Below are 17,251 nucleotides of genomic sequence, written 5' to 3'. Positions count from 1 at the left end.
TACATCAACTCTAAAGATATGCATTAGCCTAAATGTAGAAGATATCTCATTTCCTTGACATGTCAAAGATGCCTCCAAACAGTGCGCTTCAGTGCACAATATGGTAGGTTAGGGCAAAATAAGCTAAACATTCAGTATAATGAATAAAAGTAATTCCACTTACACAAACAGTTACCTTACCAATAGAAATTTTAAAACTACTCTCAAGAACTTTAAAACCACTGCAAACTCAGAAACTACCAAATTTCTAAGGTAAAGAGCCAATCTGAAAGCATGAAATTTGATTTTTTGAAAATGCTACAACATAGCTGCATCACACCATGCAATGACTGACTGAATAAGTTTCAAGTTATATCAAAACCTGGTTACAGGTTTCTTTCATTAACTCTATTAAAACATGATATACCTTTTAGCCTTCAATGAAACAAAATTCTTCCTAGACATGTTATTTTTAATACACTTGTATTTTTTTCAACTTAATAAATATAAGAGATTTCACCATTACAAATGTTGGTTCCAAATTTTTGTTTGTTACTGATATGTAGATACCACAAACAGCATGTACAATTCCCCAAAGAATTACAAGTTACAGAAGGCTTTTGCTTCAAATCCCTACCTCCCATGTTTATTGCTCCACGGGGACCCATATCACCCATTCTCATTTCCTGTTCTCTCTGTAAGTAAGCATAGTTGTCACAGTCAACCTATCGATCTTATGACTTTACATTTCCCATCTAAAATCAAAAAGAAAAGAATAAATTGGGACATCACTTTCCATTAAAAGAAATTCAAATTTTCCGACATCACTTACTTAATACAAACACTGAAAAGAAACTTCAGTCTCCCAGGTCTGATATGTATCACAGTGCTTAGAGCACTCCGTTTATACTACTAGATTATTAATGTCAGATTACACAAAATCTACTGCAGAATGTTTTTAATGTTTTTATTTCAATAAGATCAGACACATGCCTAGATTCCCCCCAAAAAAGAAAAATATAGTATTAATAACCACGAGGACCAATTATATTTTCTTCCCATGACACTAAAGTCTTAAAACAAAAATGACAATTACCCTTTTTATATTCAAATATATTCAAACATCCAACACAAACACCTGTGGGGCACTAAGCTAAAAATAAAGTGATAGACAATTCTCCTTGTTAATACACCTTTTCATTTTTATTCCAATAGTTGAGCACTGTTTCACCCAAGACCTAAAGATATGCCATGAAAGTCTCCACAACGCACAATTATTAAAAATTCAACGTAACACTGCTTCATTTATTTGAACAAGGGTTTTACTTGGAAATCTAAATAGAAGTGTTATTACACAGTCAGCAAGTTCTGAAACAAAATGCTCTTGAGGTTAACTGTGATATAAAAGGTCATGCAAATAACAAACATAAATTTCCGTAAAATTCAACTACTTCTAAAAACTCATTTTTTACAGTTATATAAAATTAACTTCAATGAAATCTCTAGATGAAATTACTCAACATACTGTAATTCAAATTTGTACTCTTATTTAATGATCTTTTCCATTATCAGACCAGTGTGTTAAATGCAGCAATAATAAAACACACGGAGACAAAAGTAGCAATGTCGAAATCTTAAAGCAAAATTTTCCCCTTAAAACAATTTTATTAAAATGTGCTTAAAATTCCACTTAGCAATACAAAATACTAGTGAAAATCACCTATAAAAGCTAGAAATAAAGGAAAGAAAAGCCTATGGTAGATAAAAGCCACTAAGCAGCTATGAACGGCCTGTACCTAACATAATGGACAGGTCTTAAAATGTAACCTTTAATGAAGCTATGGTTAAAGAAACGTCACTTACATAATAACATCACTTACATCATAACATCATGAAGAAATGTTTGTCACATTATTTAGAAAAAGTAAATCCCAAATATTTCTCAAAGCTATTTTTTTTTAACTTTCCTAAAACTAAATTTGTCTCTTCTAATAAAATGTTTGGCTAGTGATTCGGTACTAGTGACTAGCAGAATAGCTAGACTATTTATTTCACAGAACGCATTTCTGATGAAGTCATTTGGAAAATACTATGTTATGATCACACTTAGCACTATCATCAATAAATCAAGCCAAGTTGTCATTTCCTCATCACCCAAAACCAGATAAAATGTAGACTGCTTTGGCATATCCAAAATCTTCCAGGTATTATTTATAGCAGATACTTGTTATTCCATTTCAACACCACAAATACATGGATTTTTTGATCATGACATCTTTTGGGAACAAAGGTTTAATTTTTATTTTTACTTTTGTATTTTCCTTAACCATGAAAGATGAGGAATGCAGTATCTAACCACTAACAGGGTAATTATGATAGTCTTACTGTCTGAGACTTCAATTTTCAAATCCTCCTTATATATTCTGACATCCTAACTGGATGCCTATGATTCAGTGGTGGGACCAATGAGATAGACAACTTTTGTATTATGTACTTATAATTTCATCGTACTGTATCTCACTTTCCAAAATCACGTTTAGCTTTATTATTCACAAAGTTCAGTACTTTTTAAAAAAAAATCATACCTGAATTATTCTATTATTCCATTTTGTTCATTGAGATTTCTGAAGAGATTAATATACCAAAGACATTTATGAATTTTTAAAAGCTTTTATTTATTTATTAAGTAATCTGGGATCCCTGGGTGGCGCAGCGGTTTGGCGCCTGCCTTTGGCCCAGGGCGCGATTCTGGAGACCCAGGATCGAATCCCACATCGGGCTCCCAGTGCATGGAGCCTGCTTCTCCCTCTGCCTATGTCTCTGCCCCTCTCTCTCTCTCTGTGACTATCATAAATAAATAAAAATTAAAAAAAATATATTTATTAAGTAATCTCTAACACCCAACATGGGGCTCTAACTCATGAGCCCAAGATCAAGAGTCATATGCTCTAAGGACTGAGCCAGCCAGGCGCCCCAAGATTCTTGTTTTTTTAAGTCAACTTTTCAACAGTGGCCGTATCATTCTTTTTCTGATGCTCTACTAGAACCTGGTTCCAGGGGCTTGGTCAGTCAGAAGAGCATGTGATTCTTGATCTCAGGTTGTGAGTTCAAACCCCACAATGTATATAGAGATTACTTAAAAATAAAAAATCTTAAAAAAAAAAAAAAAACCTGGTTTTCCAGTTCCAAATACCTTTCTTTAAATGAGATAATCAGAATATCTAACAAAATCCATGCTAATGCAGCTATCACTATGCTAAAATACCTATGGATAAAATACAACATTTTTCACTAAATATACACTCAATTTATTTAGTACTATTGATGTTTCCTTAAAGAAAATTACTGAGTACTATTTTGTACAGCTTCACACATGAAGAAAAAGACATGGCTTTATTAGATATATCATTTTTTAACTACTTTAGAAGGAGCAAAAGAAGTTTTCAACTTCCTAGTCATGTCCTAAGATTACCGTTATTTTCTAAAAATACACTGCTACATACTTCTAGTAAAATGCAAGGATCAGAGATTACATTTAAGGGTAGTGTTAGCAATGAAAATTAAGACTACTTCTCATTGTAACTTGATTTATCATATATCAGTAAGGACAAACACTTGGAAGTTCACCATTAACTGTGTACCTACCCAAAAAGCAATACACAAGACCCTCACTTCTATGAATTCTAATATTTGAAACTACAACTGGTATATAATATACATGTTATTTTTGGAATATAAATTTTAATGCTTTATTACCTTACCAAAAATTAGAGTTGTGGTTTGACATGAAACAACTTCTACATATATAAAATCTCAAATGACTACACTGTGATAAGATAATAAAGCTATGATTAAAACTTGGTTTAATTAATTAACTCTTCATAGCAACCCTATAAAGTAGGTTTACTGTTACCCTATTTTAGAGATCATAAAACTGAGGTACAGCACTGTTAAATAACTTACTCAAGGCCGAAATGACCTATAAAATTCTGCCAAAACAGAGTTCATAAAGTTGCTACCTTCACAAAGCACCCTAATTTTTTCAAGGATTCCAACAAAGCCTAACAAAAGGCAATGTTTTAAATTATTCTTACTATATTCATAAGAAGCTGTACCTTTCCATTAAAAGAATTATAAATATGTATTCCTGAGCTCGTCGCTGAAGTATCCTTGAACTTAGAGCTGACCAAAAAACCAAGCAAAGTATGACTGATTTCTAAAAACACATATCAAAGCAGCATCCCGTTAAAACAGATCTCAGAGTGTGCTTGATGGAGTACGGTCTTCAAGACCCTTCCAAGAAATACACAAATTTAAAACTGTCTCATGTCTTACTAAACATTAGGACACCATTATAAAACTATGATCTAAGTGGGCTTTTCAGACTATCAACATTTGTAGAGATGGTGCACAAGAAAATGGAGCAAAAATCTAGGTATTTTAGCACAATTCAAAACTAGTAACTAGCCTTTTTTTACTTTTACTAGTAACTATCATATTCTTCACATAACAACTGCAGTTTTGGTTTTCTGGGTGTTTTTTTAAGAAGATAAAAGAGAGGGGAACTCTGGGTAGCTCAGTCATTTAGCACGTGCCATTGGCTCAGGGCGTGATCCTGGAGTCCCAGGATTGAGTCCCACATTGGGCTCCCTGCATGGAGCCTGCTTCTCCCTCTGCCTGTGTCTCTGCCTCTCTCTCTCATGACTAAATAAATAAAATCTTAAAAAAAAAAAAAAAGAGGAGGAGGAAGTAGAAGAAGAAGGAAGGAAGGAAGGAAGGAAGGAAGGAAGGAAGGAAGGAAGGAAGGAAGGAAGGAAGGGAGGGAGGGAGGGAGGGAGGGAGGGAGGGAGGGAGGGAGGGAGGGAGGGAGGAAGAAAGAAGGGAACAGCAGGCAGGACAGTAGAGAGGTTGTCTGCCCAAACTACTGCAGTTTTAACATTTCAACTGGAATATGTAGATGACTACGTAGAGGAAGCAGTTATTTTCATTGAATCGCTACATGTCTTTTTAACAATCTATGCAACAAAACAGGATATTCACATAAAGCACTTCTGCTGCATTCTGAAATACGGTGGTTCTTCAAGAAAAACCATCCTTATGAACCGGCTGCAAACTGAGCAGGATGGCATCTTACAAACTATGATTAGTGACTGGCTTGTGTACAAGTATCCCTTGTTCTTCAAAAAAGTATGCAGTATGCCACTTAGCTTTTATGAAATACCTACATTTGTAGTACCTGTTTTTGCTAACCAAAAAACATCCAAAGCGGATTTTGAAAAAAAGCAAAAAATGAATATAAAGTTGTGTGGTTTCAAGCAAGCAATTTTAGAGGTACCACAAACCTAGAGCAGCCAGAGTACTACCACCATGCCCTTCCCTGGGAACTATACTTGGCAACTCTGCATCAAGCTGCCAGAACTTTGAATTACATGTAAACATCTGTGCTTTAAATCTGGACTTATTCTGTGCATCAGTTAGCAAGATGTGTCCAAAGGTATCAGAGAAGCCTAAAGAGGTTATCTTTTGGGTCTGGAAACTCCCAAAATATTTTTCATCCAAATATTAATGGTAATTGCTTTTTCATTGTATATGACATTCTGGCTTACAAAAGGTATCACAGGAACATTCTACTTTGGGATAGCATTGGGAGACGCTTTCTGACAAGAAAGTGGTTGATACTAAGAAAGATGATTTGTTTTTAATTTTATGTAATAATAAAGTGCATTAAAATTTGAAAGATTTGGGCAGCCCAGGTGGCTCAGTGGTTTAGTGCCGCCTTCAGTCCAGGGTGTGATCCTGGAGACCCAGGATCAATCCCATGTCTGGGTCCCTGCATGGAGCCTGCTCCTCCCTCTGCCTATGTCTCTGCCCTCTCTCTCTCTCTCTCTCTCTCTCTCTATGAATAAATAAAATATTAAAAAAAATTTTTGGAAAGATTTGTTTTTAATTTTATGTAATAATAAAGTGCATTAAAATTTGAAAGATGTGCATAACTCAATGGAGCAGTATTTTTCTAATGTCATAAAATTACACATGGGTAAAAAATCCATTTGAAGTTAAAAGGCAGCTCAATGAATTGTAATGCAATGAAAACCACTGCTTGTCCAAGTTTTACCGCAGTATTAAACAAAAACATCCACAATTATCTAAAAAGGTTAAAATATACTCATCTCCATTTACCAATTACTTATCTAAGTGAAGCCAGATTTTCTTCATGCACTTAAACCAAAAAAGCATTCTGCAAAGAGATGGAATGCAAAGGCAAAAATGAGAAGCCAGCCATTTTCTATAAAGCCAAACATTAAACTAATTTACAAAACAATAAAACATTACCACTCTTACCACTAAAGTAGAACATAAAAGAGACCTGCAAAAATGTAAAATAAGGCCACTCTTCCCACTACAACTCATCTTCTTTCAAGTTTTTCTTTTATTTTCTAATATGGTAAACAATGACATAACCTAAACAAAAGCTCTTATGGGTCTTCAAAAATTTTGACTAGTGTAAAAAAAATTTCAAAACCAAAAAGTTTAAGAATCACTTTTTTTGTTCTAGTCCGTATTCGTTCATGAAAATATAAGTAGAAAATTTGCACTAATGTAAAGGAACTAAATCAGTGCAAAACCTAATGTTATTTTATGTAGAATAGGATCTTTTCCCTTTAATCCTTCATACTCAAGATATCAACCTATAAATTTAAAGATACTAAAGTTTCTTTTTTTAAAGATAACCAAATTTAAAGGATTAACACGGTACAAAGATAAGGCTAAAATAAGGTATAATACGAATGCCTGAGATTTAGAAAACCGTGAACTACATAATGATTTAAAATTATCAACTCAAACATTTTGTAATCAATAATAAAGATATATTCATCAAACACTAGTTAATCTAAATCCTTGTCTGAATGAATGCAGTCTTAATGACCACGATCATTATTCTTTACTTTGTAAAGATCTTTCACATCATTTCTGAAGAAGCCTCAAAGGGATTGTCAAGGGATCACCATGTTATCATTTAGGCTCAATGTCTTACTAAAGAAAATGCTAAAATTCCTGATGTAAAAATACTGACACAGAACATTTAAATCTACTAAAGAAAATAAAATTCTAGAGAAATGTCTTTAGTTCTGGGAAGTGACAAGATTCAACCGTTTTATCATTAAATATTCCTAAAATAAATTATCTATAGTACTAGGAATTTTACATAAAAGAATATTAAGATTATTAGATAGCTAGTCAAACTTTCAAGAAATTAAACTATCAGCAGCTGAAATACTAACAAACAACATATCTAGAAGTAAAAAATGGCCAAAAAAATCAATTACATGAAATATTAAGAAAATAGGTATAAAAAGATTTTTTTAAATAAATAGGCCTCCCTGCCAAGAAATTATTCACTCACTTAAAAAGTGTTACAATACGGAAGGATACATATCAACTAAGTAATCTTTTCCTAATAAAAATGAAGTAACTTTAAACTAAAAAGGGAAAGAAGACATTTTCCCACTGATATAAATAATAGCATGCAAACTTTCAAATATAATGAACAGAGAATGCCTGGAAGACTTAATGTTTTTACTTCAAATAATCAAAAACAATAATTTCCAAAACATACTACTCACTACTAGACTGTGGGTGTGGGGGGAGGTTGTAAGGAGGGGGGTGTTTTAAGCAACCTAAGATAGTATTTCAATAAATACAATCTATGATGGTTTTTACCCTCAATTTGAATACATGCATTCCATGACACCTGCACCCATGAATACTGAGAAAACGCTACTCGGTTTTATGACTGTCAAAATGAAATTTTACACCATGTATCATTAGGGAATTGCAAATTAACACAACAATGAGATACCACAACACACCAATTAGAATGGCCAAAATCCTAAACACTTATAACACGCAGTGCTGACAAGGATGTAGAGAAATAAAAATTCTCGCTTATTACTGATATAAATTATAAATGAAATAATCACTCTGGAAGACAATTTTAACAGTTTCTTACAAAACTAAAGATACTCTTTACATTCATACAACCCAGCAACTATATACTCCTTGGCATTTACACAAAGGAGTTGAACTTAGGACCACACAAAAACCTGCACATGGATGTTTATAGCAGCTTTATTCATATTTGCCAAAACTTGGAAACAACCAAGATGTCCTCCAGTATGTGAATGGATAAACAAATTGTGGTACATCCAGACAATGAAACATTACTTAGCACTAAAAATAAACGAGCTATCAAGCCATGAAAAGACACAGGGTAACTTTAAAATGCTTATTGCCAAAAAGTCAATATGAAAGGCTACATGTTATAGGATTCCAATCTACATGACATTCTGGAAAAGAGAAAACTATAAAGACAGTTAAGAGCACCAGTGGTTGCTCAGGATTAGGAAGGAGAGAGGGATGAACAGGCAGAGGACAGAGGATTTTTAGGGCAGTGAAACTATCTATATAAGGATGGTACATGTCATTATACATCTGTCAAAGTCCATGGAATATCCAATACCAAGAGTGAACCCTAACATAAACTATTGTCTTTGGGTGATAAGGATGTGTCATATAGTGAAGGAGTCTGAATGTTGGGGGAAGGAGGTATATGGGAAATCTCTCTCCAGCTCAATTTTGCTATGACTCTAAAACTACTCTAAAAAATAGTTTATTAAAAATTTTTAATGTTTCTTTTTGAATAATCAATTATATATACAAATTTATACTACAAATTTTAGTCATGAAATAATAAAAATTTGTTCTACTTGTTAAATTTCAATTCAGAATAGAGGAAACAACAAATATACCTTAGCTCACTGTATTCATGAACCTCAAGACATACCTCTCAATCTAGATTCACTCAATATATTTTTAAAGCCTGTTCTGGGTACCTTTAAAAAGATTATTCTGGTGTCACTATCAAATTCCGAAATTGCTGCTTCTTAATAAATAAGGTGGTTTTCTAACTGAAGATTAATTAAATCTAAGTATTTATAATACCATCTATTCAAGAGACAAATTCATATTCAGCTGAGAGTATTTTTAATCATACACCCAAGGGACATTTTCAAAATTATCATTATCATCACCATTTTTCAATTGTCATGGAAAAATCCTGAAGAGATGCTTTTAAAAACTGAAAATGATTAGGAATATTTAGTCTACAGATTTAGTTATTTTATCCTAAACTCTTAAATCTGTCATGATGGTATCAACGACAGCACAAATACAGGTTTTTAATAGTTATCTATCAAAGCTCATATTATTACTGGTAATTGGTTTGCATTTCTTCACCCGTAACCTCTTAACCAGTACATTTCCCTATCAAAGTCAAAACAACTTTCATGACTTGCCAGACCATGGTGTGAAAGATGAAACAAAAGGACAAATATAACCCGAACAAGAAGCAATTCCAAACTGGCCCCATCAACAGAAGAAAGCAGTGGAAAAAGCAAACAAAACACACATGTTACCATGTTTAAAGAATTAAGTATGTACTTAATGGGGAATCTTTTTGTAAACAAACCTTAGTAGTACGCCAGAAGCTTTGAAGTTTTAACAAATTATATATTTTTGTAAGTAGATAATTCAAAGCAGCAAGTACAATTATAGTAATTTTAAAACTAAGTGGTAACTAAATAAAATTCAAATATTTAAAATACACAATTATATGAGAAACTACTATGATATGAGTATCAGTTGTTTAAAAGCAGAATTTTAAAAAGCAGTAATAGGCCAAATGAAGAAGTTACCTTGTGAGTAACACAGTAAATTTACAACCAGAAAACAGGATTTGAAAAGTGGTGTACAATCTACTACAGGATATCCTAAGACAAAGTATAGGCAAACTTACCCATATACTTTCAATTACTTGAAATTTTAAACAGAAATAAATGCATTTCATCAGAACATGCTCACAAACCCAAGTTCCTACCCCCTATCACTAATAGTTAGATAAGAACTACACAGAGATATTAACATTCACATTTACGTAGTCTGGTTTGGTATATATAATACTCTGACATTTCAGGAGATACTACAGAACTTCATTTCCTCAATACAAAATACAGAAGATATTAGATGGAAACTTCTAAAAGAAATTTTTTTTTAATATGATCACCTTGTAGAACAATTCTTGTTTAATGGGGGCTCTAAATATTACATAAAGAAGTCATAAAACAAAATTAACAAGTTATATTTTTATGTCTTCCTAAAATCTTTTCAATTCAAATTTAATACATAAAAAGTCTTTATTATTTATATCACACATATCTGACATCTCAAAAAGTGTTTAAATACTTAACTTGAACACATCTATTTGCCAATCTTGACTTCCCTCTTCTCCAACCCCTCAAAAAAGGTAAACATTAGCTAAAAGATCTTACCATTCTCAATAAAGTAACATTAGAAAAACTTACCATTTCAAATGAAAAGACATGATGTATACCTACAACACAGTGGAATAATAAACCAATCATATCAGTTAAAAAAAAAAATGCAAAGTAAGTTCCAAAACAGTGCTGAGGCTACTCAATACAGTCTTGACACTATCAAGCAAAGAATCTTTCTATAAACTCTCAAAGCTCTTCAGCTGTATCTCTGTATATTTTACATAGGTACTCTGTACTTACAATTCTCTAAAATTCTCAGACATGACCCTGAGCTTGATTCACTTCTGTATCCTCTATGGTACTCAGTACTCTGTTCTGAAACAGTAAAACAGTAACCAAATTTTTTTACTAAACAGAAACCTCTAAATCTTCCCGTAAGCCTAACACTCTGATGGGATATTCAAGTGGGATCCAAATATTGAAAAGTTAGCGTGCTGAAAACCAAACATAAAAAATTGTTATTTGACTATTTTTAAAAACTTATTCTTTATTATATGATTCCATTACGAAGTCTACAAAAATGTATCAATGGTCAATCTTAATATTACCTATGTTTCAAAACTACAGATGCTTAACATGAGGCATTAGTATTCAATAAACAGCAAGGTATGGAGACCCATAAAGAACACTGAAAATCACACGACTGAGCGGCACTGATATTTGAAAAATAGGATACCACACAACTATTCAATTCTCTCAATCTGTGTCTAAGTAACTACAATATGACAAATAGAAGACTCTCCAAACTCAAGAAATTCAGAGAGCTCAATTAGCTGATGACAAAATCAGAAAATAATTAGGATGCAATGTGGTAAGTACAAAAAAGAATCATACTGAAAATGATACAGCTGAGGTTGAGTAGTCAGAGAAGGTTATGAATACACTGAGTAAACACAGACATTCTCCAGGAGGAGAAAAGAGATACAGAAATTTTTCTGGATTATAAGCCTCTCTGAAACCCTAATGGAAGGAAGATAAAAAAAAGATACTAGTCATCTAATAGAACATAGAAATAATTAAGTACAATAAAGTGTCCTCTGGTAAAGTGCGTGTAGAGTTTAAGGGAGACTCAGTAAGCATTTGGAAGACTTAAATATGAATGAAAAAACGTATTTATAATTGTAACATATGATTAGGACAACCATACATCCTGGTTTGTGTGAGACAGTCTGTTTTCTGACTGCTGTGAGAAAAAAAAAAAAAGTAACTTTAAATAGGACCCATATTCAGTTCTCCCAGTTTGAAATAAAATTGTTAGGTTTCCCCCTACTTATGATTAGATATTACTAAAACTCCTTAAAAAATCCTTTAAGAAATAACCAAAGATTTACACAGCTGGTTGAAATTAATCCATTTCTTCAACCCAAATACACCCCTAGTTGTCAAAATCCTGAAGATCACTTCCAAAGTATATGTAAACATTACAGACATAAACATCTATTGATTTGTTTTCATTTGACTACAAAAGTCTAAGTTTAGTTCCAATTATGCTCAATCCAATATACAGAAAAATGGCTCATTGTGAGCAATAATATTAAATTATTTTAAGTAAATAAATAAATGAAAACAATAAAAATCTGGTCCTAACTGAAGCATTATATGGGAAATCACTACTAACACTAACATAACTACTGTAATCAATTTTGATCTTTATCATTCACATCCAAACCACTGGAACTGGGCTGCCATTATGAACAGCAGTAGGTACTATGCTGTCCAACAAGTCACACCTAAATCTGACACCAAACCGTACAGCAAAAAATTTTTCAGTTATTTCCACAAAATGATAAAGATGCTATAAAAATCCCTTGTGAATTGGCCTTTGTTTGAATGCTTCAGGTGTCTAGACTTCCAAAAAATATTCTTCTTCTGCAATACAACCAAATCGCTGGTTAGAGCAATATAATTTATAGAAAGAGGAGTAATGGCCAGGTAGAAACTACAAAATGGCAACTTCTAATCTCAAAAATTTTAAAATCAAAATATATTTGTATCTGCTCATCAGTAATTAATGATTAAGGTCACTTCTCTCTGTCACACTTATTAATGAAATTTTATTACTGGCTAGAATTTTTGTACATGGCACATACATCAGGGAAAGTTGGTTATAATTAAATCAGAGAAGAGAAACAATGCCCACTCCAGAAGCAGAAAAGAAGGCTGACATAAAGAACTGGCTGATTAAACAGACTAAATTTGGCAATACTGATCAAGAGAGGGTAACATGTTAAAGAAAATGCTTTATCTCTCTACTAAGAAAATATATAGAAACTCTAAGATAATCAGCTATGGGACAGTGATATTTTATTAGTTCTTCCAATAAGTTTTGCTCTGATTTATGACCATGACTATCAATAAGCCTTCAGGGCACTAATGAGGATTCTTCAGAGAACTTGATTCTAGGATGTAAGGTGCTCTGTTCATAGAGCCTTCTAAAAATAAAAACACTGGAAAAAAACATATTAATTAATAAATTTGCATTTTAATTCACAAACTCTTTGAGTTTGGTTAACATAAGTCACTTTTTATAATTACTCTCAACTCTCAGACTGGACCTAGACCAGGGGTCAGCAAACTTTTTTGGTAAAAGGCCAGATAGTACATTCTTCAGGCTTTGCAGGCCAGAGTGCCTTGATTATAGTCTCATACAGTTGTGTCATGACTAGTCAATATACCACTTTCGGACAAAGCAGCCATAATCAAAACATAAACCCAACTATATTCCAATAAAACCATTCTAAAAACAGGCAGTGTTCACACTTGGCCTAGCTTACCCTAGTCTGTCAACCTCCAGTCTAGATGAAATACTTTTTTTAAAAAAAGTTAATGCATTATTTGAAACAATACCTCCTCCACATATAGGCTGAAAGCTCATATAAAAGTTGCCACACCAAAATCCCACAGAGCACTATTCACATAGAATGTTGTACTATTTTTGTTGTTAAGTAATGAAACCTATTTCCCATGTTGATTGACTCGGAGTCCTCCCTTCAAACTCCCCAGGTTCCATAAAAAACTCAACTATTCTTATTTCAATATTTCAACTATGTCTCATTTCAACATATGGCTAATGGTCTATTTTTTCTAATGAAAATAAGCAGAATGAAAAGCTTCGTAAAAATGCAGATTCCATGGCTACAACTCAGACCTATTTGTATCAAAAATATTTGGTAAATTAAACTACTGGCATTTTTCTTTTTAAGTTCCAAGGATGTGCTGCAAAGACTGAAAACTACTAAATTTAGCCAAAAAATGTGATCAATGGAGAATGCATCAGATTCTACCAGAAATCACAAAATAAATCAACTTGTAGGTTGGAGACCTCAGGAAAAAACCCACATTTTTAAAAAGCTCCCTGAGTGTTTCTCTTGCACTATTTCAAAAACACTACCATGGAAGAAGCATTACATCCTTAGCCTCTGGCTACATCTCCTTAATGCTTTGGCCTCCTTATATAATATACTGGGTAACTACAATGGAACTGCTCTGATAAAGAAACATAAATGAATCAAATTATTGCCTTAGCATATAATATACATTTATTTTGAGGTTTATTATGCACATGTGTTTAAATATCCAGGGCTATTCCCACCTACTCAAACAAAAGTAAAAATTCTTCAGTATCAATTCACATATATATTTTGAAACAGATCTGAAAGGCTATTCTTTTACTCATTAAAAACCAAACATTAATATTTACCACACCAAAAACTTATCAAAAACGTACTTCTAAAAATAAAACACTCCTGAAGTTTTAAAACAAAATAGCATCCCATATAAGCACTGCCCCAATTTACCTAAATAAAGTATTTTATATCTACTTGATACAACTACTAAATTTAGAATGACATTTAGATACTTTTATATTAGCATTTTCCAAAGAAAGCAAAGTTTACTCTAAGAAACTGCATTTTAAAAATATTCTAATTAAAATCTCCACATCACTCCAATGCAAATTGAATCCACAAATAAAGACTGGTACACTGCAATACTTAAATATTTAAACTACTTAAGTCTATGTAAGTGGAGCAACCTAATATAAAAACAATCACAAGACCATCATAAGAGACAATGTCTTAAATTTTTACACTAACATTGTAACTTCTTGTGATGTGTCCAAAAGCTGTGAAATTGTGGTAAGTAGAAAATTCCAATCTAGTAAGTACTATCAAGAAAATGGTTCAAATACACTACACTATGGTAAAAGCAAAGATAAACCTAAATGTACTTCAGACATAGCGAAAAATATATACATTGTTATGGTAATCAAATATACACTACACTATAAGAGTGAAAATTAACAAGTTTTTTTTGAAAATTAACATGTTTTATTTGTAATTACCAGAGCTTAACTTCTTCTAAGAAATAAGTTCTAGAATAAAAATGACAACTTCTAGTTGAAGTGCTAACATATCCTTGAAACCCTTAAGAATATGTTCATGTCATTATATTATAAAGCTGAAAGCTAACAAAGAAAAACATAACCAGATAGGAAGTGTGCTTTCCTTCATATTTTATTACATTCAAAAAAATTATTTTTCAGGACACTAAATATGGAATTCAGTTTTTATTTTATACTTCAAAGCCCATACTATTATTTGTTGGAATACTTCTAATAGGTATATTAGAGAGAAATGAGAGATGGAATCTTGAACCAAGTAAATCTGCTTTGATTCTTACTACTTGGGCAAGCTGAACACTTACCATTTGATTCCTCCCTTTAAACTGAACAGTGAAAAAGGAGAAAGCACATAAGAGAGCCTAATTTCAAAGCTTTTAAAAACAAAAACAAACATTAAATTTAACAATTTTTTTTCAAAGACAGATTTCAAAGTAAATGAAGAATGATAAAACAATTACTTCAATGTTTCTATTAACACAAAATGGTCGAGACCTATAGAGAGCTTTTGTTAGTATTTCTTTAGTGCTTGATTAACTTATTAACAAATATTACGAAGCTAGGAACCAAATAAAACTGATACCAAAATGATGAAAAGCTTTCATCTATCCATTCATTTCTAACCTGAAAAACTCTAAAAATGTGACAAAGACTATATTTCCCCTAAATATTTGATTCCATTGTTATATACTACTTTAAACATGGTTCCACTTCAGAAAATTAAGAATATAGTAACTTTGTGACCTAACAAGAATATTATTTAAAAACATAAAAAACAAACCAGCACCAACTCTACAACCCAGGGTTCAGCAAACTTTTTCTGTACAGGGTCAAAGAGTAAGTATCTTAGGTTTAATGAGTCACAAATATTCTCTAATAATCTTTTTTTTTCTCCATTAACTCTTTAAAATATAAACACAATACTTAGCTCTGCTGTAGAGTGGTATGAAACCGGACAGTGGGTCCCAGGCTACAGTTTGCTGACTTCTGCTCTAGCCAAATTAATCTTATGATGCTTCAAATATGCAAAATATACTTTTAACTACTTGAAAACAAAGATATCTTAATATTAAAATATATCATCTACATTTTCTAAGAGCATAATCTGGTGAATAAATTATTTATTTTTGAAATGTTTCAATAAACCCCCAGTGAATATTTTAAATATGTAATTCATTTATTCTCAAAGTTCATCAGCTACCTGTAAAATTTAACTCACCAGTGAAATTAATTTTAAACATGTTTTTAAATTAAGAATTTGCAGTATTTCAATTTTAAATTGTAGCAATATTTCCAAATAACTTAATAATAATTAATAATTTTCTGAATAGAGAAGTAAAATCTGTCCTTCGTTAATTATACCTATATTAAATGCCACTGAACATATGCAAATAACACTGGAATGCATTTAAAAAAACTGAAATAATTTCAAATAGTCTGCCATCAAGTTCATGATATAGCCAACTTAAATGTAACAATGCATTTTACTTAATCATTTCCTTCTAGTCCCCCCTAAACGATTTATGCATATGACATTATTAAAAATAGTTACATATGTGCTCCATGAATGTGAAGTTTATGCCAGAAAATTATTAAGAAAGCTGATTCCACCAATTCTGACTACAGGAAAGCACTTAGGAAAAGAAATGTTTAGGTACATAAAAAGGACAAGGAAGAATTTCCTAATCCTAAATGGAACAAAATAATTTCCCTAAGAAATGTATCCTATGTGGTTTATACCCTGATTATAATTGAAAATAAAAACTCTCAGTCACTAGTTTTCAAACTACCGCCAAAATAATTTTAATTTCACATACTTTCATAACATTGTAAGATTTCCTCACATTGATAAATCCAACAGATTTGTGTTCAACCAAATGACCTAAGACCACATTTAAAATATGTCATAAGCAAACACTATGTATGCAAGTAGGAAAAAGAGAATTGCAAAATAATGCTAGAAATTACTCAAAGTAATTTACTCAGAAGAAATTACTAAGAAGAAAATTTACAATGTGTGAAAACACACCAAATTTGGTAAAGGAATTTAAAAATCAATTAAATTAAACGTTTAATAGGACTTATAAATAAGGAACTTTCCTAATTGAATTTAAATGCCACATAATTTTTAGTCAAAGGATATTTACTGATGCAATCTAAGATAAAAATATCTTATTATACAAGTTAGGATGTATTTTACTATGTGTATTCTTTTTTAAAGAAAAAAGTTTAAAATTTTTCAAGGGACAGAAGAATGGAAACAGGTCTGAAAGAGTCACGGACTTAAATGAATACTTTTAGTCTCAGAAACTTATTAAAGAATCATGGCTTTTGAATAGCTAGGGAAAAAAACACTAGTAAATATTTTTCAGAATAAGAACTATTAAAATGGCATTCAACTAAGGTGAATAAAGAAACTTGTTAAACATCAGTGCAAGGATAAGTTCAACAAAATCTAGGATGTGAGAAACAGGAGTCT

The 17,251-nt window shown here is 31.9% G+C and overlaps 1 protein-coding gene across 1 annotated transcript in view; it reads right to left on the bottom strand.

Annotated features, from left to right (window-relative positions):
• The window catches only part of PSPC1 (paraspeckle component 1), a 74,401-nt gene that overhangs the window by 7,334 nt on the left and 49,816 nt on the right, over positions 1-17,251 (bottom strand). The window contains exon 7 of the mRNA XM_038573543.1: positions 617-674. Within this exon, the coding sequence (XP_038429471.1) occupies positions 617-674 (58 nt within the window). The remainder of the gene's footprint in view (positions 1-616; positions 675-17,251) is intronic.

This window comes from Canis lupus, chromosome 25, assembly GCF_011100685.1.
Source record: "Canis lupus familiaris isolate Mischka breed German Shepherd chromosome 25, alternate assembly UU_Cfam_GSD_1.0, whole genome shotgun sequence".
In the NCBI taxonomy this organism is placed as follows: Eukaryota; Metazoa; Chordata; class Mammalia; order Carnivora; family Canidae; genus Canis; species Canis lupus.
The sequence above is the reverse complement of the archived record's forward strand: the minus strand, read 5'-3'. Positions and strand labels throughout refer to the sequence as shown.